At 42.2% G+C, this 24,381-nt stretch overlaps 1 protein-coding gene across 1 annotated transcript in view; it reads left to right on the top strand.

Moving 5' to 3' along the window:
* SPIRE1 (spire type actin nucleation factor 1) overlaps window positions 1–24,381 on the top strand; it is a 76,492-nt gene that overhangs the window by 35,378 nt on the left and 16,733 nt on the right. The window contains exons 3-8 of the mRNA XM_068993696.1: window positions 1,685–1,762; window positions 3,527–3,691; window positions 9,904–9,990; window positions 11,061–11,190; window positions 15,258–15,299; window positions 20,750–20,922. Of these exons, the coding sequence (XP_068849797.1) occupies window positions 1,685–1,762; window positions 3,527–3,691; window positions 9,904–9,990; window positions 11,061–11,190; window positions 15,258–15,299; window positions 20,750–20,922 (675 nt within the window). The remainder of the gene's footprint in view (window positions 1–1,684; window positions 1,763–3,526; window positions 3,692–9,903; window positions 9,991–11,060; window positions 11,191–15,257; window positions 15,300–20,749; window positions 20,923–24,381) is intronic.

Below are 24,381 nucleotides of genomic sequence, written 5' to 3'. Positions count from 1 at the left end.
TATGCCAAACCCTTTGACTGTGTGGATCACAGAAATCTCTGGAAAATTCTTCAAGAGATGGGAATACCAGACCACCTGACCTGCCTCTTGAGAAATCTGTATGCAGGTCAGGAAGCAACAGTTAGAACTGGACATGGAACAACAGACTGGTTCCAAATAGGAAAAGGAGTATGTCAAGGCTGTATATTGTCACCCTGCTTATTTAACATATGCAGAGTACATCATGAGAAATGCTGGGCAGGATGAAGCACAAGCTGGAATCAAGGTTGCCGGCAGAAATATCAATCACCTCAGATATGCAGATGACACCACCCTTATGGCAGAAGGTGAAGAGGAACTAAAGAGCCTCTTGATGAAAGTGAAAGAGGAGAGTGAAAAGTTGGCTTAAAGCTCAATATTCAGAAAACTAAGATCATGGCATCTGGTGATCTGGTATTCCCATCTCTTCAACAATTTTCCACAGTTTATTGTGGTCCACACAGTCAAAGGCTTTGGTGTAGTCAATAAAGTAGAAGTAGATGTTTTTCTGGAACTCTCTTGCTTTTCTATGATGCAATGGATGTTGGCAGTTTGATCTCTAGTTCTTTTGCCTTTTCTAAATCCAGCTTGTACACCTGGAATTTCTCAGTTCACATACTGCTGAAGCTTAGCTTGGAGGATTTTGAGTGTTATCTTGCTGGTATGTGAAATGAGTGCAGTTGTGTGGTAGTTTGAACATTCTCTGGCATTGTCTTTCTTTGGGATTGGAATGAAAACTGACCTTTTCCAGTCCTGTGGCCACTGAGTTTTCCAAATTTGCTGGTATATTGAGTGTAGCACTTTCACAGCATCATCTTTTAGGATTTGAAATAGTTCAGCTGAACTTCCATCACTGCCACTAGCTTTGTCCATAGTGATGCTTCCTAAGGCCCGCTTGACTTTGGAGTCCAGGATGTCTGGCTCTAGGTGAGTGATCACACCATCGTGGTTATCTGGGTCATGAAGATCTTTTTTGTATAGTTCTTCTGTGTATTCTTGCCACCTCTTCTTAATATCTTCTGCTTCTGTTAGGTCCATACTGTTTCTCTCCTTTATTTTGCCCATCTTTGCATGAAATATTCCCTTGGTATCTCTAATTTTCTTGAAGAGATCTCTAGTCTTCCCATTCTATTGTTTTCCTCTATTTCTTTGCACTGATCACTTAGGAAGGCTTTCTTATCTCTCCTTGCTGTTCTTTGGAACTCTGCATTTAGATGGGTATATCTTTCCTTTTCTCCTTTGCCTTTCACTTCTCTTGTTTTATCAGGTATTTGTAAGGATTCCTCAAACAACCACTTTGCCTTTTTGCATTTCTTTTTCTTGGGGATGCTTTTGATGACTGCTTCCTGTCCAGTGTTACAGACCTCCATCCATGGCTCTTCAGGCACTCTGTCTTCTGAAGATACCTAGAGCTTCCCTGGTGGCTCAGCTGGTAAATAATCTGCCTGCAATGTGGGAGACCTGGGTTTGATCCTGGGTTGGCAAGATCCCCTGGAGAAGGGAACAGCTACCCACTTCAGTATTTTGGCCTGGAGAATTCCATGGACTATCCATGGGGGTTGCAAAGAATCGGATATGACTTTCACTTTCATTCAGAATTTTAATTTGAGAAGGTAGTTCAATGAAATTTTATGCATAAATGTTTTATTTGAATTTTAATTGGTAGAATCTGAAGAAGATTCAAGAAATGGAGAAGAGTGATGAATCTAACACAGACCTGGAAGAGCTGAAAAATGCTGACTGGGTAAGATGTCTGGGTATTCTCTCTATTCTGTTTAGTGTTGGAGAAATCATATCATGTGATTATAATGCTAGTTTATCTTAAGGACTACCATATGAATTGATATTATACCAATTTAAAAACTATCTGATTTTATTAGAACCTCCCCAGAGTCTCTGAGAATTTCGGTGTTTTACACTATTGACCTTTCTAAGTTGAAGCTCTGTTTAAAGCTTTAGTGAGGCTGTAGTGAGGCCTGTTTGTTATCCAGTGAGTAGTCAAACTGGATTGGGGCCTGGGAATGCAGATAGGTTGTGCAGCGTTTCTGCCCCGGTGAGAGAGAAGACAGATTTCCAGGACAGATGACTGTGGTGTATTCATGTGACCCTGCCGAATGTCTGCTGTTTCTCCAGCATGGTGCTAGATCCTAGGCCTGCTGACCTCAAGGGTTGCTGCCTTCCTGTAGGACTCAGAGTCGGAACAGGGCAGTGAATACGTGAAGCTGGACTGAGCTGTGTTCAGGTGTTAGTGGGAAGGCACATCGTAGGGTTCTGACTTTGCATGTTAAGGGTACTGGATAAATAGTGACACATAGAGTGAGGAAATCAGAAAACACAGTTTAGGAGGTTAGGAACAAGTTGCTTTTGCCCTTGTTAGGTGTTATTTGTCATTTTCTAACAGCTTTATTAAAGTGTAGTGTACATAATAGTAAGCTGCACATATTTTAAAAGTACAGTATCATTTGACATACATTTATGTAGCTATTTGAGCCACTTGTTAATTTTTAACACTGTATAATATTTCAGTTAAATGTATTAATTTTCTCTTTACTGAGGTTGAGACTATGACAGCTTACAGGCAGGATAACAAATGGGTAAAGTATAATAATATATTTAATATGTTTTATTATAGATATTTCACATATATCTCATTTTCTTGAAGGGCAGTAAAGCAACTTGGTGTTACTTATAGATAAGGAATTTGATATTAAGTAATTTGTAAAAAGACAGAAACAACACAAAAACTGTCATTTTGAGCATTTTCTCTGTGTAGAACACTATACCTCAGCTCTCCACAAGTTATAAAGTATCACTTTTTTTATTGATGAGGAAGCCAGGGTTCAGAAATGGGAAACAATTTGCTTGGATGTCCACTGGCAGTTGGTGGTTGTACCAGTTAGCTGTGATCACAGTAGTGCTGTGTAACTGAAGTAACACTGTACCTCGGCCTAAAGCAGTAGTATTTACTCAGCTCATGCATCTGTAGACCAGAATGGTGGCTCCACTGTGCTTCATCTCTCTCCCAGATAATCCTGCCAGAGGGCCTTATGCCAACCCACGCTAGGTATTTTCATGGAGTGACAGGAGCAGAGTGACATGCCCTTGTACATTTGCTGTTGAAGCCTTTGGTTGTGTCGTGTCCACTAGTAAATTCCAGTGGCCAAGCCAGTCGTAGAGCCAAACCCAGAGTCCAGTGTGGGAAGCCGGAACCTTTGCAGTGCACAGAGCCACATGACGGGTGGGACGCGAGGGGCACTGAGGCTGGATGCAGGTGGCACAGGGGTGAGTTAGGGTTTTATCCAGGCATCTCCACAGTTAGAGCTTGTGGATTCTCAACTAGCTTTCTACCTGCTTTTTAGTCCCTAAAATCTAATTTTTAAAATAGTTTTTGTTTGGTTTACTTGCTGTTTTGTAATCCAAGCTCTTAATTTCTTCTGTATGACTGTAACTATTTAGAGTAAGTTAGTAAATTTACTCATGAATGTTTTTCCACCCTTGGCTCCTTCAGGCTCGGTTCTGGGTGCAGGTGATGAGGGATTTGCGGAATGGAGTAAAGCTCAAGAAGGTCCAGGAGCGGCAGTACAACCCGCTGCCCATTGAATATCAGCTCACCCCATACGAGATGCTAATGGATGACATTCGATCCAGAAGATACACTTTGCGAAAAGTGATGGTAAGTAACAGGAAGCTAAGCTAAGTCACTTCAGTCGTGTCCGACTCTGTGCGACCCCACAGACAGCAGCCCACCAGGCTCCTCCATCCCTGGGATTCTCCAGGCAAGAACACTGGAGTGGGTTGCCATTTCCTTCTCCATGAATATATTCCATAAATGAATTTCAGTAACTCTTAAACTATTCATGAAGTCAAATGGTTGGTTTTTGGTAATCTTGCTTGTTAAAAATTTTCTCACTATTACATTTTTAAAATTATTGCTTCTCATAAACTTCATGCATGGTCTTTATAGAAAAGTTGGTAAATATAATAAGCTCAAGAAGAAAAGTTACAAATGTGTAATTTCACAGGTGAGACAGAAAGTTTGCTAACAGGCTGGTGCATAACCTTCAGTCTTTTTTCTGTCCACTTTATTTGGGCAAAATGGATTAATATTGAATACTTTGTCCTGTGACCAGTTGTTTTCATGTAACATGTGAGCGTTTTCACGTAACATGTGAGTGTTTTCCTGTGTCATTGTATATTCAGCATCATCATTTCTAAGTGACTGCATCTTTCTCAGCTGCAGCTGCACCAGAGTTATTAAGCTAATCAAGTTGTCTCGTTATAAGCAGGCTGTTTTGTGTAACCTTGCATGTAAGTCTTTTTCAAAAGCTCCAGTGAAATCCTGAGTTAAGCTCTTAGAATTGGAACACTGCTAGCTTTACATCTGCACTATGTCCTGAATCTCACCACCTCCATTTCAGAGCCCATCATCACCTCTCATTTAGACTATTACTGTGGCCTCCAGGTGGTCGTCTTCTGTTACTCTCGTCCCAAAACAGCTTGAGTAAACCTGTTAAATTGAAAATGTGACCATATCATTGCCCTGCATAAAACCTTCCACTTCTTTCCATCACATTTAGAATAAGCAGCCATTTTGACCTTAGCCTCAGAGTCTGGTGTGGGTTGCCTCTCAGCCCTCACCTTCTTCCACCTTCCTGGCTGGTCCCCTCTTTACCCCCCTGGTCTCTGCCACTACCTAAAAGGTGCCTCTTGTGACCTGCAGCTGAGCCCTTGCTGGAGGCCTCCTCTCACATGTCTGCGTAATCCACTTCTCTTCACTTCTCAGGTCTCCGCTGAAACCACCCACTCATTGGAAGAGTCCTTACCTACGTGTGTCCATGGCTCATGTTGCCATGTATTTTCAAATTTACTCTTTCTTACAAATACAGGGACATGGTGACAACAATTTTTTTGCTCTTTTTGCTGAGCTTATTAGGTAAAATAGTTCTCTTGATTAGTTACTTAGGGTATTTTATTTGACATATATGTTCATGTCATCTGTGAAAAAGGATCCATTTATTTCTTCGTTTCCAATCTGGATGCCTGGTGGTCACCCTGGTTAGAACCTTCAGTTCTTTGTTGAATGGATGTGGCAAAACCATCCATCCATATTGTTGGATTCCTGATTTTAGGGGGAATGCATTTAAGTGACTTTTATCATGCTGAGGAGGTTTCTTTTCAGTCCAAGTTTGTTGTGTGTTTTTATCATAAAAGTGTGTTGGATTTTGACAAATCCTTTTTCTGCATTAATAAAGACAATCATGTAGGTTCTTTTATTTCATTCAGTTAATGTGACATGTTACATCGAGTGATTTTTCGTGTGTTAAACCACCCTTGTGTTTATGGGTTAAATCCCACTTGGTCATGATGTACAATCCTTTTAAAATGCTGCTAGAATACTTCTGATGCTTTCTTGAGGATTTTTGTGTCTATATTCAGAAGGAGCTTCATCTACTATTTTCTTCTGATGTCTTTGTCTGCTTTCATATTGGGGTAAGACCGGCCTCACAGAGTAAAATGGGGAGTGATGCCTCTTTTTCTAATTTTTGAAACAGTTTGTGAAGGGTTGGGACTCATTCTTTAAATATTTGAGTGGAATCCACAAGTGAAGTCTTCAGGTCCTGGGCTTTTCATTGTTGGGAGATTTTTTATTGTGGATTTAATCTTTTTCCCTATTACAGGTCTGGTCAGGTTCATTGTCCTTCCTTTCTTTCCTCCTCCCTCCTTCCTTCCCTTTGTTCCTTCTTAGTTTTGGTAGTTTGTTTCTTTATGAGAACTTGTCTGTCTCGTCTAGATTGTCCTGTATGTTATGTACAATTATCACAGTGTTCTCTTATGGCTTCAAGTTAATAGTCTACTGTTCTTTTCTTTAAGCCTAAGTGACTTCCTTTAGCATTTCTTGTAGGGCAGGGTTACTGGTGATGAACTCTCTTAGTGCTTGTTTGCCTGAAGATGTCTTAATTTCTTCTTCATTTTGAAGTAGAATTTTGCTGGATATAGGATTCTTGGCTGAGTTTGTTTTTGTTTATCTTTAAACGTTATCCCACTGCCTTTGGCCTCTATGTTTTCTGATGAGAAATCACCTGTGAATCTTTTGAGGCTTCCCTGGTGGCTCAGATGGTAAAGCATCTGTCTACAATGCGGGAGACCTGGGTTTGATCCCTGGTCAGGGAAGATTCCCTGGAGAAGGAAATGGCAACCGACTCCAGTACTCTTTGCCTAGAAAATCCCATGGACGGAGGAGCCTGGTACAGGCTACTGTCCATGGGGTCACAAAGAGTCAGACACGACTGAGCAACGTCACTTTCTATGTGATAGTCATTTTTTGCTGCTTTCAATATTTTCGTCTATCAACAATTTGACTCGGTGTTCTGTTATGGCTCTCTTTGAGTTTTTTGCTTGGAATTTATAGAAGTGACTCAGATGGTAAAGAATCTGCCTACAATACAGAAGACTAGGGTTTGATCCCTGTTTCAGGAAGATCCCATGGAGAAGGGAATGGCAATCCACTCCAGTATTCTTGCCCGCCAAACCCCATGGACAGCAGAGCCTGGTGGGCTACAGTCCATGGGGTTGCAAAGAATCAGACATGACTGAGCAGCTCACACTTTCACTTCATTTTTCTTGAATGAGTAGATGTGTATTATTATCAAATTTTGCAAGTTTTCAGCCATTAGTTCTTGACATTTTCTTTATCTTTTCTTGACTTTTTAGTCCCTGTGGGACTCCTCTTATGTGAATGTTTGTACAGTTTGGAGTTTGTGAGTAGCAAGTAAGGAAAAATGTTACTGCTTTGTGGTACCCATTGTTTTTTTTCCTTTTTCTGTCATTCTATGGCTAATTCCATGCAGTTCACTTAAGTTTATACTGAGACCCTCTGCAGGGAACTGGGCAGATGGCAGTTCTAATGGTGATTGGTTTTATGTGGGGTAAATTTTCATGTTTAGTCTAACAGGCTAAGATTCTAATTAATTCCTTTTTATATATATTTGTACCTCCTAAATAAGAGTGGAAAGTCAACTACTCATATTTAATCAGTCAAAAACCGGATGTATTTTTTTAAAACTTTACTTATCAATGTAATGCCACTTTTTAATTTAAAAACAAATATTGTTGTAAAGAGTAAACACACACACAAATACAAAGGATTTTCACATACAGTCTGTATCTGAGGCAGTATGTTAAGATGGTCTTAATTTAATCTTCAGGTTTAAAATGCATAACTACACCATAGTAATCCACCTTTTTCTGTATATTTGTGAAGCTGATGGTGGGAATTGAATGACTTAGCCATATTGGATCATGTTCAGAATATTAAATTATAGAAGTGCAAAACATCTCAATTGACTTCTTTCAGTGTTTTAGTAAAATAATTGTAACAAATAACTTCAAATAAGTCATCTTTAAAAATAAAGATGTATAGAAACTTAACGTCTTTTATTTAGAAATTACTTGTTTTTTTTAAGGCATTGTGACTCAAAAGTAAGATCAAGTTATATAACTGTCTTATTTACTTACAGGTCTACAGTGTGTGTTCATTCTAGAAATTATTTATCCTTGCAGCTCAGAAACTTGTTTCAGAATGTGTTCTATGTTTATATTAAAAAGTAATCTCACTGACCCAGTAGTGGAGTGGAATTTGCACACTTTCCCTCATGCCTATACGGAATAAGACTGACTCAGGTCTCCACTGGCCTGCCGTTTCTCTCATGAGCACTGACACAACACTGGGTAACTGGGTTCTAGGATCCAGCTTCTGGCTGGTGAAGACACTGACATTACTGTGTTGTTTGGGGAATGGAACTTACAACTTTGGCCTTATTTCAAGCATTTTCTTCCTCAACCTTGCTGTTATGATGGAAAGGACATTAAAATAAAAGCAAGTGAAAAACAGCTGGAAAGATATGTATTAGCCTGTTCAGGAGTAGAATAGAAAATTCTGATTAAGTTGTTCATACGAGGTTTAAAGAAAAAAATTGTATAACCTGAGGTCCATGGGTAAAGAGTGGTGCAGTGGCGGGCCTTCAGCTCCACTGCTGGTGTACAGGCCTCCTTACACCAGGGACTAGCAATCCCAAGTTGGCTTGTTTCAGGTGGCTTTCACTTCTGACTCTCACATGGGGCATCCAGTCCTCAATGGGGCTGGTGGGGTGGGCACAGGGAAGAGGGCCCTGGATGTAGGAGGCTTGTCATATACCTGAGTGGTCACATTTGCAAGGGCAGTACTGGGTCTGAAGCAGCAGTTCAGGTCCTTTTTTTTTTTCCTTTAATCTGCTTTATTTCTCACTTCAGTTCAGTCACTCAGTCATGTCTGACTCTTTGCAACCCCATGGACTGCAGCACGCCAGACCTCCCTGTCCATCACCAACTCCCGGAGTTTACTCAAACTCATGTCCATTGAGTCAGTGATGCCATCCAGTCATCTCATCCTCTGTCATCCCCTTCTCCACCTGCCTTCAATCTTTCCCAGGATCAGGGTGTTTCTCAGCTGACACAAAAATAATGACATTAACAGAAAATAATGCAAGAGTATACAGCTACAATAAAAAATTAATCAACAATTGGCTAATGACCATGACCAATTAAAATGTGTTTGAGATTGGGAGACACATAAGAAAATTGTTCATGCCCAGAAATCTTACTTTTTAAAAGTTTGACCAAATTTTATGATTATAAAATTTTACATGACATTTCCAATAACAAATTGTGAAGCTTAAAGAAACCTTTCTAACCTGTCCAAAAAAAAAACATTCAGCCATAGGTGATAGAGGAATAACCGAATTATCTTTTTTCCCTCCAATAAAATTGATATATTATACAATTATTAGAATATGATAAGATAAAAGAGTGAGTCACCAAAGTAGAGGGGAAGGTACAGAGGCTTTCCAGGCAATTCATTAATCAAAGCAGCATGCTTATTTTCTGATCTTTGAGAAGTTTAAAGTGTTCAACAGTTTTCAAAATGTATAATTTGTTAATATTTGTTTTTCATCATTTATGAGAAGCACAACAGAAAATGCCTGTCAGGTCTGTCTGTGTTTTCAGGTGAGACTGGGAAATAAGTATGACTGACGGTCACAACTGTGCCTCCTGGGGAGTCAGGTTGTGAGTTTACTAAGGTGGGATTTTGTGGATTTCTGGAGTTTTCTTAAATTTCTTAAAAAATCTTTGTGACATGTTGCTTTAAAAAGAGTACATTAAAGCAGGAGTCAGACAGAGCAGGACTCTGCCAAACTCTGCTTCTTACCAGTTCTATTGATACAGCAGACACCCTCCTTGACCTGAACCTGAATTCTGCCTACAGAACATGAACTGTCCTCAGCCCTTCCCCTTAATTTGTATTCCCAAACTTTGTACAAGGATGAAAACAAGAGGTGAAAGACTTTCTAAATTATGTAATAATTAAGCATAGTATTACTTATTCCATTCATATTCATAATTTTAGAAAGTTTTTGTTGAAAGCATGTATCTTACATATAATTTCCCAGAATAGTAGAACTGCAGTATGCTTGGCATTTCTTCAGTCCTACAGTTGTTTTTGCTCTGAATCACTCAGCCATTTACTTTCCATTTTATTGATTTGAAATTTGTCCTTGGTGGAGCCAGATTCCACTGCGGTAGCTTTGAAGTGATGTGTGTGGATGTGTGTGCCCAGAAGCTTGTACAGACAATCCTGTCATCACATGACATATGTGGACATGTGTGGATGTGTGTACCCAGAAACTTGTACAGATAGTCCTGTCATCACATGACATATGTAGACTTGTGTACCCAGAAGCTTGTATAGACAATCCTGTCATCACGTGAGGTATGTGGACGTGTGTGCCCAGGAGCTTGTACAGGCAGTCCTGTCGTCACATGAATCTTCTGTTTTCTGTCTCTTTTCAGGTGAATGGTGATATTCCCCCTCGGTTAAAAAAAAGTGCTCATGAAATCATCCTGGACTTCATCCGATCAAGGCCTCCTTTAAATCCAGTATGTGATCTGATACCTCCCCATGGCTGGCATACACGTGGCAACATGTTCCCCCCACAGCCCGTGCCACAGAACACAGCTCCTGGAGGAGTGTTGATGCTGAGCTTTTCTCTCTGATTGTGAAGCCCGACTGTGAACACAAGGCCACATAGCTTTCGTGTGCATTGCCTCCCTGTACTTAAGGGTACAGACACCTCACCTTGGTTACAGGAAATCCACTGCTGCCTCCTCTTTCACAGTAGCCATGGTCCTCTGTTCGTGGGGTTCTTTCTGGAGACCATGGATCAGGGGTTCTGATCAGGTCTGAGAGTTGGTTTGTGTTTCCTCTGTTCTCCGCTTACCTCCCCTGGCTCCACAGCCAGCACTTACCAGGGCCTCTCAAACCCCTTGTACGTTCAGGAACTTCAGTAACTAGGAAGAAAGGGTATTTCTTTCTTAGTTTGTATACATCTAAAACATAGTTAATCATTCCTCTTATAAATCTATAGTAAGGGAAAGAGGCCACATAGGAAATGGATTTAGGAGGGCAGGTTGTGTAGAGCAGAGAGCATGGAGGCACAGCCCGGCTCTGCACACCCACACATGGTGTGATCACACGTTTTTTAGCAAATTCATCTTTTTGAGCAGTTTCATCAGCCTTCCCGAGCCTTTATTTCCTCAGCTGCAAACTGAGAAGGTTGTTAATGACTTAACTCAAAAATGTTACGTTCAAAAACAATAATAGAGATGACGTACTGCTTGCATTTTAGCAGCTTGCCTGTCATGGTAGCGTGTAGGGAGTGTGACAGCAGTTCAGTTCAGTCGCTTAGTCGTGTCCAACTCTGTGACCCCGTGGACTGCAGCACACCATGACAATAGCTGGAGCTCAACTGACTCATTAGTGTGGCCCAAGTTCATGTGCCTGAACCACCGTGCCATCCAGTCATCTTCCTATGGCTCGAAAACTCTTTTATCAAGCAGTGTGGCAGTCAGTAAAATATAATTTCATAATACTATGTTGTATGAATGGACTTCAGTAAGAATTATTTAAGGATAACTACTCCAGCTCTAGCTATTACTTTTTTCCCAAGGCCTCAGCCAGAAAACTGAAACCTACTCCACCGCGGCCCCGGAGCCTTCATGAAAGAATCCTGGAAGAGATCAAGGCTGAGAGAAAGCTGCGGCCTGTGTCCCCCGAGGAGACCAGACGCAGCAGGCTCGGTGAGTCCCAGGCGGGAGAGTCGCTCACCCTGGAAACACACTTGGCTCACTCCTCTCCCTCCCTTTCTCCCCCCGACACACACCCTTACAAGTGACATTCATTCTCGAAATACGTGGAGTAGGAAGTTCCTCCCTGAGATGCCAAGTGTAAGGGCACCACATTGCAGTGTGGGCGGAGCTCTGCAGATCCCTGGGTGTGGTTTCAGGACAGCCCTTCGCCTCTTTGATCTCCCATTCCTTGGTTGGCAGGAGGAGGATACGGATTCCTCCACATGTTCATGTGACTTCCATATAAGAATGAATCAAATAGGATACTTTATAAATGGTAGTACACACATGGATCAGTTACTACATTTTAGAAATAGAAATAATAGATAATCGTTTCTATTGTCTTAATTATGGTTTAAAGTTATGTGATGAGGGACTCTACTGATAGCATTTATTACTAAACTTTCTTTATAGTTATTTTATGTTTTTTATAAGCACACACTGATTTCCATTTAGAGCAAGACCATATTATTACATGTAAACAGCTCCCCTCCAGTTTATAAACTGAAAGGTTCCCAAGGTATTCAGGGAGATAGCGTCTGGCAGTGCCTGCCTGGGAAAGGAGCTGGTGCCGAGACCCTGTCTCCTGGATTCTCTTCCCATCTCTTCCCTCCCCCACGCCCAGCTGGGCCTCAGGTTGCTACCACAGCTCCTCCTCCTTGAGCAGCCACACGCTCCCCTTGGTGTGTTTCTGATTTCCTTGGCTCCCACCCTGCGCACAGGCTTCTCTGGAAGTTCAGACCCACATGTGCAGCCAGCCATCACTGGGCAGGACTTCCTCCCCCACCTTGCAGGACAAGCTCCACCACAGGTGACCTTACCTGCTTTCCCCAAAAACTGTCTGCCACTGCTCCCATTTCAAAGCCCAGGCCCAAGAGTGCAGTGTCCCCTGCGACTGGGTCCAGCAGCCAAGCCCTTGATCTGACAGCTTCTGATCTTCAGGGTCCTCCCCTCCTCTGAGCCCAGTCTCCCCTCCTCTGTCTGCTCAATTGCATCAGCTCTGATGGCTCCCCTGCCTCCTGTGACTCTCGGTCACTGTATGGTGATGCTTTCTGTCTGCTGCTGGGCTGTGGCCACAGGGCCCACTTCTGTCTTGCTACCTGCTGTGTCCCCGTCTGCACTATAGGTAGCCACAATGGAAGGTGCTTCCCGAGGTGCTAAAGCAGTAGAATAGCTTCCCTGGCCAGAGCTGGAGAGTGAGGAGAGGCCAGGAGCATATATCCCTGTTGATTTTATGCCAGCAAGTGTTTCCCTTTAAAATGAACAAATCCATATGAGCATGTATATAGTAATGAGCCAAAACTGCACAGGATGTAAGTGGAAAGTTCTTATCCTGGGAGTCCTTGAATGAGCCTGAGGAAGGTCTGTGCATCCTTGCAGTGTAACACATTTGTACATATTTCCCAGAGGGCATATGGAGGGGGGGCAGGGTCCATAGTTTTCCCCAGATTTCTAAAGGGTGCAGAGTCTCAAGGAGCAAGAACCACTATGGAAATATAAGGAGATGGTATTATAGAATGTCAGCTTAAGACAAGATTTTAAAAGAATTACTGTGTCTTAAGATGGAATAATAGGATAATAGGAAATATTTAACAGAACTATAAGGTAAAATCCACATATTACCATGAGAAAAGTAAGCTTCACGCTTTACAAGAGTAAATTCCAGTGGAAGCACCAGTGGGACAGAGAGAGGAGCAGGACATAAAGTGCCAAGTGATGGGATGGTGCTTCCCACACAAGTGCTCTGAACCCAGGTTGAGGGGCGAGCAGGTAGGAGTCCTGCCCACAGGCACTGACCGGAGAACGTCTGCGGCAGGGGTGCCTCTGAGCCCTGACAGCAGCCAGTCAGGTGTGCAGCGCGGCCAGGGGCCAAGTGTGCGGGAGACCAGCAGTCCTTGCAGGCAGCAAAGGGACACTGCGTCTGGTGTCACATGCCCTCATTGTATACATATTCTTCTGTTTCACTTAAATTAGATGCTAGCTAACAGGAAACCTGCTTTAGAAAAATTAAATACCAATTTTGTGTTTAGTATGTCTTTGCTCTTTTGTTTTATCCTTATGAATTAGTGTTTCACAACAACCAGAATTGAGCTGTTGTCAAAAGTGACTGTTCTGTGAGAGTCTTACTTTTAAAATTGATCTTGAACCTTAACTAGAAAATAAGAAATTGAGCTCTTCTCGTTCTGCTGATCTACGTTGATTCTTACTACACAATTTCCCTTTGAGAAGTTTGGATAAAATTGACAGGATTATTTTGAAGAAAAGAAGTGAAAGTGTTAATCACTCAGTTGTGTGCAACTCTTTGCAACCCCATGGACTGTAGCCCACCAGGCTCCTCTGTCCATGGGATTCTCCAGGCAGGAATACTGGAGTGAGTTGCCGTTTCCTTCTCCAGGGGATCTTCCTGACCTAGGGATCGAACCTGAGGCTCCTGCGTGGCAGGTAGATTCTTTACCATCTGAGCCCATCCTGAGGAAAAGTTTCCCTAAATAGTTTTATAACCTTTCCTCTCTAGAAGATAGAAACCCACTATCTAGAAATTGGGCAAATGTTTAAAGAAGAGACATGCCCCATGATTTCAGCAGCAGCAGCGCGCGCTGTGGCAGGGCTCGCACGTCATGTGGCGCACACAGGAACTGCATCCTCACACAGGACTGTGGCAGCAGGAGTATCTTCCCACGTGGGTGAACGTGACCCACAGCATGGTCTATGAGGATGTGATGACCGACGTGTGTCCAAGTTATCTTATATGTGTCCCTATTATTTTACAGGCTAGTTCCATATTTTTTTCCCATTAAGTCTGAAATTACTGTTCTTGTGCATCAGTCTTTGTTCACAACTGATCATTTTCTTTTTCCTGACATCTCATACTATATTGAGATTTGAGGTTGTAAATGGTTCCTTTAACAACATCTGCCAAAAACATATGAAGAGATTTCATTCTGTTAAATATGGATATTAGAACTCTACAGTTCTACATCTGCCTTAGAAACGTGAGGACGTTCGGGTCTGCCCACTTCTGACAACACAGGCTACCTGTCCTCCCTGGTGGTGGTGGGGTGGGGTAGGATGGATGGAGTTGGTAAGAGCTTGGGACTGCAGTGAAAATGGGTAATTCTCACTCTTAAAAATACCCAAATTCTTTTATCAGCTTTATTGAGATATAATTTACCTACCATAAAATTTTTCACCCGTTCAATGTTTTTTAATGTATATAATAAAATTTTTAAAACAGATGACTTCCAACAGGAAATAAGTAAGTTTATTCTTAAAAAATTCCATTTGTTTAACTGTTACTAGGTGCACTGCTTTAAGCACCTTTTTATTTGGTATGGAATCATTTAATTTTTCTAACAATCTCTTGAAATAGGTACCATTATTCCCATTTTACTCTTGAAGTAATGGAAGCACAGAGAAGTTAAGTACCTTGCCCAGAATCACACTGCATGTAAGTGGCAGAGCTGAGGTTCAAATTCAGGTGCTCTGGCTCCTGAGGCCTCGCTTTAAGTGCCAGGTCTAATGGCCTACAGTGGAGAATTAGTGATGCTTTGTGATGCTGGTAGTGCCTGAATGAGATTTTTTACAAGATGTTTGACCTGTATGCAGAGAGCCAACATCTCATCCTGAAATATATTAAGAATACGTTTGTTCCTAAATTTTAAAGATTTTATATATTCCCTAAAAGCATGTTTTAAAACATGGCTTATTTTTTCTTTTGAACTCTTTCATATTTAAGTAAAAAGTCCTTGTGATTCTAAACTGTTTTTATCTTTATCATGCTTTTCATTCTTAACATGTAATTTAAAAGCTGTTTTTTTTCTTTTATTGTTACTCCGTTTCAAGTCTTAGTGATATAGTTAAAACTAAGATGCCATATTGCAGATAGTTTCCCTCTGCCTTCTGCCTTAAAAGTATGGCGTGTACCACCGCAGGCCTTGAACCGTCCTCCCTTTTTCGTCCTCCCTGTAAAGCCTAACATCTGAATTGCTTTCCTTTTATTGTTTGTTTTCTTTTTTCAGCAACGCGGCCACTTAGCATGTCTTACAGTTTTGACTTGTCAGGTAAAGCACTTTCACACCTGACGCGGGTTTTGTGGTCTCTGTGAAATACATTTCATTCATCTGCTTGTTCAGATATGTCAGAAAAGAAAATTGAAAGGCTTCTTCTAAGCTGTGGTCAGTCATATAAAACAGACTTTCTTTGAAAATGGTTTAAAAAAATAAAACTGTAATAAATCTCTTGCTTCCCAAGGGCCTGTGGAAGAACCCTGACGCTTGTGGTTGTGAAATATGCTGCCAATTACACCTAGTCTCATAAAGCAGTGGAGAGTCTAAGAGAACTCTGCCTTCAGAGCCTAGAAAGAAGAAAGAGTTTTGACACTTGTTACTTTTTGAAGCATTCAGTTATTCAAGCAGCTAAACTTGGAAGTGTCAGCCGCTTCCGAAGATGAGTGCTCCACAGTTGGCGGATGAGAGCCAGCTGTATACCCAGGGCTTCTGAGCATGGGGCCTTGTCATGCTGGTGGTGTGCTGGTTAAGAGACTTTGGTTGTAAAACACAATCGTGTGTCCTGGGTTTGTAGTACAAGTTTAAAGCCCTTCTGTTAAATAGACAGGGATTAATGGTGAAACAAGTAACTATTCATGACAAAATTTGATCTGTAAAATCAGCCCCCTTTTAAAATTGAGTTTTTAAATTGTATATGAGCGAATTTTCAAAGCCAACTTAGTCCCAAACTAAAATGTTTTGCACATGAGAATTTTGGAGTTCAGAAGCTGGTGCTTTCAATATGAAATGAGATAAGACACTGGCACTAGTATTTCCTTCCAGAACTTTTGTGTGTGTGCCATGAAATTGTTGGCATATCTTACACACAAATTCATATTTAAAGAACCTGAGAGTTCTAGTATCATGTTCTGTCTGAATATTTGCTGAACATCTTCCAACTGCAAAACTAGTTCCCATCTGTTTTTTAAATTTTTGTATATTTGTGGTTCCCTTATGGATGACTAATATTTCCCTTTCAAGAAACTAAAATACATCCGTCTTCACTTACTACTTCTGACTGACCACTGAAGAGCTTGTTCTATTTTCTTTATCCATTTGACAATTTTTATTTTATCACCCATTTGCAGAGTAATTGTAAAAAAAAAAAAATTAATCTGGAAAATAAACTCAGCAGTGTTTGAGAACATACATGTTACTGCTAATCTCCAAAAGTTGGCAGTCCATATAAAGATCTGTCTCTTCTAAATACCTACTAAAGGTGGTCCTCCCTAGTGGACTCTGGGAGTAGCCGGCTCCCAAAACACCCTGACTGTAGGCATGGGTGGCTGCCCTGGACTGTCTGCATGCCCACACACGTGTAATTGTATGTAGGTGTGTTTGTGTCTTACCAGTTATATGATATTTTCCTGTGCTGGAAAGAAAATTCTTGGTGCTGAGCCTCCTTGATGTGAAGGAGCAACAGGGATTTTGATTTGCCGTCAGTGCTTATCATTTGCCATAATCTATTTTGTACCTTAATATACTTTGTAGTTTTCACATGCTTCATTTTCTGTTTCTTGTGTTTTCATGTTTTCATTGTGACCTGTTGACTAATCAATTAAAATGTTCCAAATTATAAATGGAAAAGATTGATCCATTCTTCTGACCTAAATACAAGAGCTGGAATGTGTTTCTTCTTTAAGTTGCGACATTAGCAAACTAAGGAGTAAATATTTAAATATTTAGTATAGATAATGCACACTAGAATAAGACAGAATTGATATGTGTCCTACTGCTTAGGTATGTTTTAGAAATACTGATCCTTAGTGGAAATCTTAATCTATCAACATTAAGGTAAGTATAATTTATTTTTCTGATGCAAATAAATATACAATCTGTATTTCAGTCATATTTCCTCCAACTAAATAAGACAGCAGCTGGGTGTATCTAATAGACATAATTATTACACTATGTAAAATAGAAGTTGCTATGTATTTAATACTGTGGTTATGTGTTTTAGATTCTGAACCTAAGGCATGTGACTTCTAAAGCTGTATCTAGCGTCTTGAATAGTTTGCTTACTTATAAATATCAACAAAAATTGTCTTATATAGAAGTATAAAGTCTTATCCAAGGGTTTGATTTTCTCATCAGATACATTGAAGTAATGAGGATTTATTCATTTGAATGGAAAGTATAATCAAACTGCTTAAAAATATCTCTTAAAGGTATGTTTAGCCAGAGCTTTTACAAATATGCAGTGTTAGAGAAGATCACATGTACTTAGTCTTACATGTGGAGATCACCTTGAAGCCTGACTGTGACATACTGTATTTTTCTATTAATTCCATTTATCTCAAAGCTTTAACCTTAGTCTGAGGTTTATTTCAGTAGTTTGAATCACTGAGCTCAAATACAGTTATGAACTTCAGCAAGGTCTCCAGGCAGAGAGAGAGCTGTCAGGTAATTTCTCAGACCCCTGTGTTGAGAATGAAAGTAGCTCATGCCAGCCACTGTCACATGTGTTGCCAAACCTTCAGGGTAGGCATTACCCTCACGACTTTACCAGACTTACGTGACACCAGTACTCTTCAAACTTCTAGAATCTACCATGTGTATGTGGTAGTCTCTCAATCTTGTCTGACTGTGTTGACCCCATGGACTGTAGCTTGCTCCTCTGTCTATGGAATTCTCCAGGCAAGAATACTGGAGTGGATTGCCAGTCCCTTCTCCGGGGATCTTCCCAACCCAGGGGTCGAACGCCGATCTCCCATATTATAGGCAGATCATTTACCATCTCAGCCACCAGGAAGCCCAAATCTACTATAGATGACTTTTAAAATTTTCTTAAGCAAAAGCATCCGTAAAATCATGTATCTTATGTAGTAATTACATTTTTTTCTGAAACATTAACTATATAACCATTAGAACTGTTGTGACATCCCTCCTCGCTCCACTGGGGATTTCGCCCTGGGAGCCTGGACTGTGAGCACCACCCCGGGGACGCGTACCTGCCTCCAGCAGAGCTGCAGCTGGGGCATGGAGAGCCAGGCTGCGGGAGAAGCCTGTACCTTCTGCTGAAGCACAGGCCCTGGAGGAAGTGTATGGAGAGTGCATGCTGTGGAATACGAGTTTTCAGAATATACTTCAAGATCATTTTTAAACATTGTCTTTTTTCCCTTCAGTAGAAATTAAGCAGTTAGCCCAGTCATTTTCTCCCTTCTCTCTTGAGAGCTTTCCAGTTACTCCTGTGAGTGTGGCAGCCTGTAGTTCTCCTCCGATGAAAGGTCTATTGAAGGGTTTTAAGCTTTACAGTTTGTGTGAAAATCTGTTGCTTCTGCCTCTTTGTCCCCTTCAGCACACCCCTTCCCCAATTAAACATTTTTCCTAGCTGCTTAATACCTGGAGAGGTGATAACAAAGTTAACTTTTGTGTTGTCAGATTTTCTACTCAACACTTTATTTAAAATGATAAATGACTGACAGGTCTGTCTCTTTCCTTCCCTTCCTTATTCCTTTCCTCTGCTCACTCAAACCCTTCCTTCTAGTTCACAAGGACAGTTCTAGTTCTGGCCTTCTTGAGCTCTAAAATCAGGCAGAAATTGTAAATATTAAGTTAGATATACATCATTTATAATAAATAGTTTACATACTTCTTTTAAATCATGTCAAGGAAGGCTGTACTAGAGTACACTTTCTGAATGTTACCTGGAAGCCCACATCTTCCACTTGAAGCCTGTGAATATTATACAGTGGGGGAGCTACTGTAAACAGAACCTTATGTTTTATGTTAACTTCAGGTACAACGCTTCCTGCCAGAAATGAGCAAGAGTCATGTCTTTTCAGTGCTCAGTACACTCTTCACCTCTGACTCATCAGGGGAGTTTCACAGACTGCTCCATGGCTATGGGCATACTGCAACTGCTCTTTCTCATTTTTAAATACTCTATTTTAGTAGTTAGTTATTAAAAATATTAGTTATTGAAACACTGAAGAAATTTATCTCTACTTGCACTGGAAGATTACAGGCTTTTGAACTGGTACTGCCAAGGCTCCTGTGTCAGCTCTGCCGCGCTGGCTGTGAGCAGCTGAGTCACACTGAGCCTTAGTCCACTCACTCACGAGTGGAGATAAAAGTCAGTGTAATAATTGCTAACATTTATCGTGCACCGCCTTTATTACACTATTAATTGTTTTATATGCAGTTGTTAATTTATGTAATCCTCACAGCAAGCCCACTTCTGCTGTTAGCCCTATTTAACAGGTGAGGACTGAGTTGCTGTAATTGCTCAAGGTCAGACAAGTAGCAGAGTTAGCCTCTGAATCCGAACCATCCTCGCCTTGCTGTTCTGTGTGCTGTAAGCTCTACACTCCCTACGCAGTAGCCTGTGCTGTGCCACGTACGCTATGTACGCACTGTGCTCTTGCCCTGTGCCCACACCCTCTGGCCTCCCAGCTCCTGTGCTCTCTATATAATCTGCAGTCTGTACTCCCCACTCCGTGCCCTGTCCTGGACACACTCTCTGCTCTGTGCTTCCAGCCCTGTGCTCTAGTCTCTAGTCTAGTCTCTGTTCCGCACTCTGGTCTTGGCACTGTGGGCCTGCCCCGGCCATGCCCTGTGCTCTCTGCTCGGTCCTCTGTAGTCTATAGTCTGTACTCTGCACTCCGAGCTAGGCACTGTGGGCTCGCACCCACTGTGCCCTGTGCTCTCTGCTCGGTCCTTTCGCCCCCTGTCCTCTGTAGTCTGTACTCCGCACTCCGTGCTGGGCACTGTGGGCCTGCCCCCGCCGTGCCGTCTGCTCTCTGCTCGGTCCTCTCCCCCTGTCCTCTGTAGTCTGTACTCCGCACTCCATGCTCGGCACTGTGGGCCTGCCCCTGCCGTGCCGTGTGCTCTCTGCTCTGGCCTCTGCCCCCCCGCCCCCCGCCCCCATCCTCTATAGTCTGTACTCCGAACTTTGTGCTCTGTATCCTGCTCCCACACTTCTTTCACTGCCTTTCCATCCAGATTTGAGCTTGGGATAATCTATATCAGCTTTATCAGAAGGAATGTATCCCAGATTCTGTGTGTTCATGTCTATATATGTAGAGATAATTGGCTGTTTTTATTTTAGACTCAAACCACCCTCAGTCTTGCAGCCCCATGCTGGAGGCTCATGTACACTGTCACTTCCATCAGTCCATCACTTACTCTTCAGAGGCTCAAGGGAACTCGAGCTTCCCTGGGCCTCTGGGAAGTAAATCAACTGGAGTTGGTTTTCTGTAGGATTTCTCCCAGTTATCAATTTTAATCTACACATATAGTGAATATATAGTTATTCATGGAAAGGTTTCCTTTATTTGAGTGTGACAGTTAATGTCAAATACACATGTGTTATATGCCCAGGTGTTACTGCGTGTGGCCTCTGTGCTGTCTGCATGACCTAGGAATGCCTTCCAGCTCAGTGCAGGCGCTTGAAGACTCCGTTTCGTTCACTGACCACCTTTCTGTGCTTAGGGAAAGGTCAGCTTTTGCCTTTTTTTCCCCAGAGGTGACAACCACTGAATCTCCCAAGAATGTTGCAGAATCATCCATGGTGAATGGAGGTGTGGTGTCACAGCCTAGAGAAGGTGGGTCAGGAACCGCCCAGCAGGTGCCTGTGCCACGGAAGAAGCTCCTCAAAGCCCCGACGCTGGCTGAGCTGGACAGCTCCGACTCAGAGGTGAGGCCCACGCCTGTTCAGGGTCAGCCTCCATGGGCCCTTGTGTCGCTCCAGCCACTGCTTGCCCTCCCCCCAGTTTTCAGCCAGTATAATTCAGTCACTCAGTCGTGTCCAACTCTTTGTAACCCCTTGGACTGCAGCACACTAGGCTTCCTTGTCCATCACCAACTCTTGGAGCCTGCTCAAACTCATGTCCATTGAGTCGGTGATGCCATTCAGCCATCTCATCCTGTCTTCCATTTCTCCTGCTTTCAATCTTTCCCAGCATCAGGGTCTTTCCAATGAATCAGTTCTTCACATCAGGTGGCCAAAGTATTGGAGCTTCAGCATCAGGTCTCCTAATGAATATTCAGGACTAATTTCCTTTAGGATTGACTGTTTGATCTTGCAGTCCAAGGGACTCTGAAGAGTCGTCTCCAACTCTCACATGTATACATGACTACTGGGAAAACCATAGCTTTGAGTATCTGGAACTTGGTCAGCAATGTAATCTCTCTGCTTTTGAATATGCTGTCTGGGTTGGTCATCGGAGAAGGCAATGGCAACCCACTCCAGTACTCTTGCCTGGAAAATCTCATGGATGGAGGAGCCTGGTAGGCTTCAGTCCATGGGGTCGCTGAGTCCGACACGACTGAGCAACTTCACTTTCACTTTTCACTTCCATGCATTGGAGAAGGATATGGCAACCCACTCCAGCGTTCTTGCCTGGAGAATCCCAGGGACGGGGGAGCCTGGTGGGCTGCCGTCTGTGGGGTCGCACAGAGTCAGACACGACTGACGTGACTTAGCAGCAGCAGCTAGGTTGGTTATAGCTTTTCTTCCAAGGACCAAACATCTTTTAATTTCATGGCTGCAGTCACCATCTGCAGTGATTTTGGAGCCCAAGAAAATAAAGTCTCTCATTGTTTCCCCATCTATTTGCCATGAAATGATGGGACTAGAAGCCATGATCTTAGTTTTTTGAATGCTGCGTTTTAAGCCAGCTTTTTTACTCTCCTCTTTCACCTTCATCAAGAGGCTTTAGTTCCTCTTCAATTTCTGCCATTAAAGTTGGTGTCGTTTGCATATCTGAGGTTGTTGATATTTCTCCACGAAATCTTGATTCCAGCTTGTGCTTCATGCAGCCTCTCATTTTGCATGCTGTACTCTGCATATAAGTTTAATAAGCAGGCTGACAATATACAGCCTTGACGTACTCCTGTCCCAATTTTGAACCAGTCTGTTGTTCCATGTCTGGTTCTAACTGTTGCTTCTTGACCTGCATGCAAGTTTCTCATGAGGCAGGTTAGGTGGTCTGGTATTCCCATCTCTTTCAAAATTTTCCACAGTTCATTGTGATCCACACAGTCAAAGGGTTTAGCATAGTCAGTGAAGCAGATGTTTTTCTGGAAATCTCTTGCTTTTTCTGTGATCCAGTGGATGTTGGCAGTTTCTGATGTTGATTTCTGGTTCCTCTGCCTTTTCTGAATCCACCTGGAAGTTCTCAGTTCATGTACTGTTGAAGCCTCGCTTGGAGAATTTTGAGCATTACCTTGCCAGTATGTGAAATGAGTACAGTTGTGTGGTAATTTGAACATTCTTTGGCATTGCTCTTCTTTGGGATTGGAATGAAAAATGACCTGTGGCCACTACTGAGTTTTTCAAACTTGTTGGCATATTGAGTGCTCACAGAAAGGTTTTGTTTTTGAACTAAGATTGTTAAAAGGTAAATTATAGAGACAGATCTGAAACCCAAATCTAAGCCCAAAATCTTTGTATCTCATAAACTTTCTAGTATTCCAACTAGCAGTATGAGAATGCCTAAATGAAAATAATTTAAACTGGAAAGGGGCTTAGAAATTGTGTTCAACATCATTACTTTGCAGTAAGAACACAGCCTAGTGGAGGTAGAGGCTCAGTTTACAAAGTCAGACAACAGAAAAGTAACAGAACCCCCGCCAAACTACGAATAGACCTCCCAGCACCCAGTCTGCTTCCACTGCTCTTTTTTTCTTTTCTCAAAATTCTTAATCTCAATGGGTTTTTTTTGGTCTATCTTTAATAACCTCTACTAGCCTGACCCAGGTAACATTGTAAAAGTCAAGATAAGCTTTGATTGGCACTATATCAAAGCTTTCAGTAGGGAAGCAAAGCTCAGGAGCTTTATCTGTGCCTTAACTGGGCGTCCTGTCAAGAAAAGGGAGATTTTCCTTCCTGCCCAGTGAGTTCAGTGCCCAGGCTTGTATCTGAGATGACTCTGGTGGCCTCAGGGACAGCCACACCCTGGGAGCACAGCTGTGGGACTTCTGACAGTGATAGATATTTCTGACATGGGTGAGTGTCAAAGACTAGTATAATGCTGCTGTGAATAATGGAGCGCATGTATCTTTTTGAATTAATGTTTTTGTTTTTTTCCGACACATACTCAGGAGTGGAATTGCTGGGCCATATGGTAGTTCTGCTTTTAGTTTTTTGAGAAGCCTCCATACTGTTCTCCACAAGTGGCTGCAGTGATTTACATTCCCGCAGACAGTGTACAAGTGTTCTCACTTCTCCACATCCGCTCCAGCATTTATGGTTTTTGTTTTGTTTTTGATGATAGCTGTTCTGACAGGTGTGAGGTGATAGCTCCTTGTGGTTTTGATTAGAATTTCCCTGGTAGTTAGCAGTGTTGAGCATCTTTTCATGTACCATGTTGGCCATCTGCATTTCCTGTTCAGAAGAATGTCTGTTCAGTTCTTCTGCCCACTTTTTAACTGTTTTTTCTTGATGTTGAATAAGATGAACTGTTTAAGTCCTATTTGTTTATTTTTGCTTTTATTTCTTATTTTAGGAGATGGATCCAATAAAACATTGCTACAATTTATGTCAATGAGTGTCCTGCTTTTGTTTTCCTCTGGGAGTTACCCCTCCCCACAGCGATCCCATGTCCAGCCTGCCTGCCCAGGGCAGGCTCCTCACTGCTCTCAGGGGAAGCATTTCAGACCCTTGGGAAGGAGGGAGGCTGCGCAGCATGGACATGCCTTAGTAAAGGCAGCTGTAACAGTGGTTCTGGGAAGGTTGGTTGAAGGATGTACAGCGGGGATGGTTTCTGCTGTTTCAGTCAGGAGCTCCCACCTCATAACTGCTGAGAAGTCCTGTATGTGACTTCTTTTTTCTTTTTGAGATACTCATAGCTTTTACTTCTTTTTGACCTGCCAGAAGCAGGAGATAAGCTAGTTCTCACTGACTTTTCTGGAGACCTGTACAATGTCCCGTGTATGACCTCTGGGTGAGGTTTGGCTGATGTCACTTGGTTTGTACATGGCAGTGAGCACCAGGAGGAGGTGGCTGCTCAGACCGTCCTTGTGTGGGCTCTGTGGTCTACACGGCTTTCTTCTTCTCCTGTTCCTTGACTAGGCCCTTCGTAGTGGGGCTTGTTTGAAACTAATGCTTTCCACACTAAGTAGGTCAGAAAGGATTTTCACTGTTTGTCTCACA

This window comes from Capricornis sumatraensis, chromosome 21, assembly GCF_032405125.1.
Source record: "Capricornis sumatraensis isolate serow.1 chromosome 21, serow.2, whole genome shotgun sequence".
In the NCBI taxonomy this organism is placed as follows: Eukaryota; Metazoa; Chordata; class Mammalia; order Artiodactyla; family Bovidae; genus Capricornis; species Capricornis sumatraensis.
This window is presented reverse-complemented; position numbering and strand designations above follow the sequence as displayed.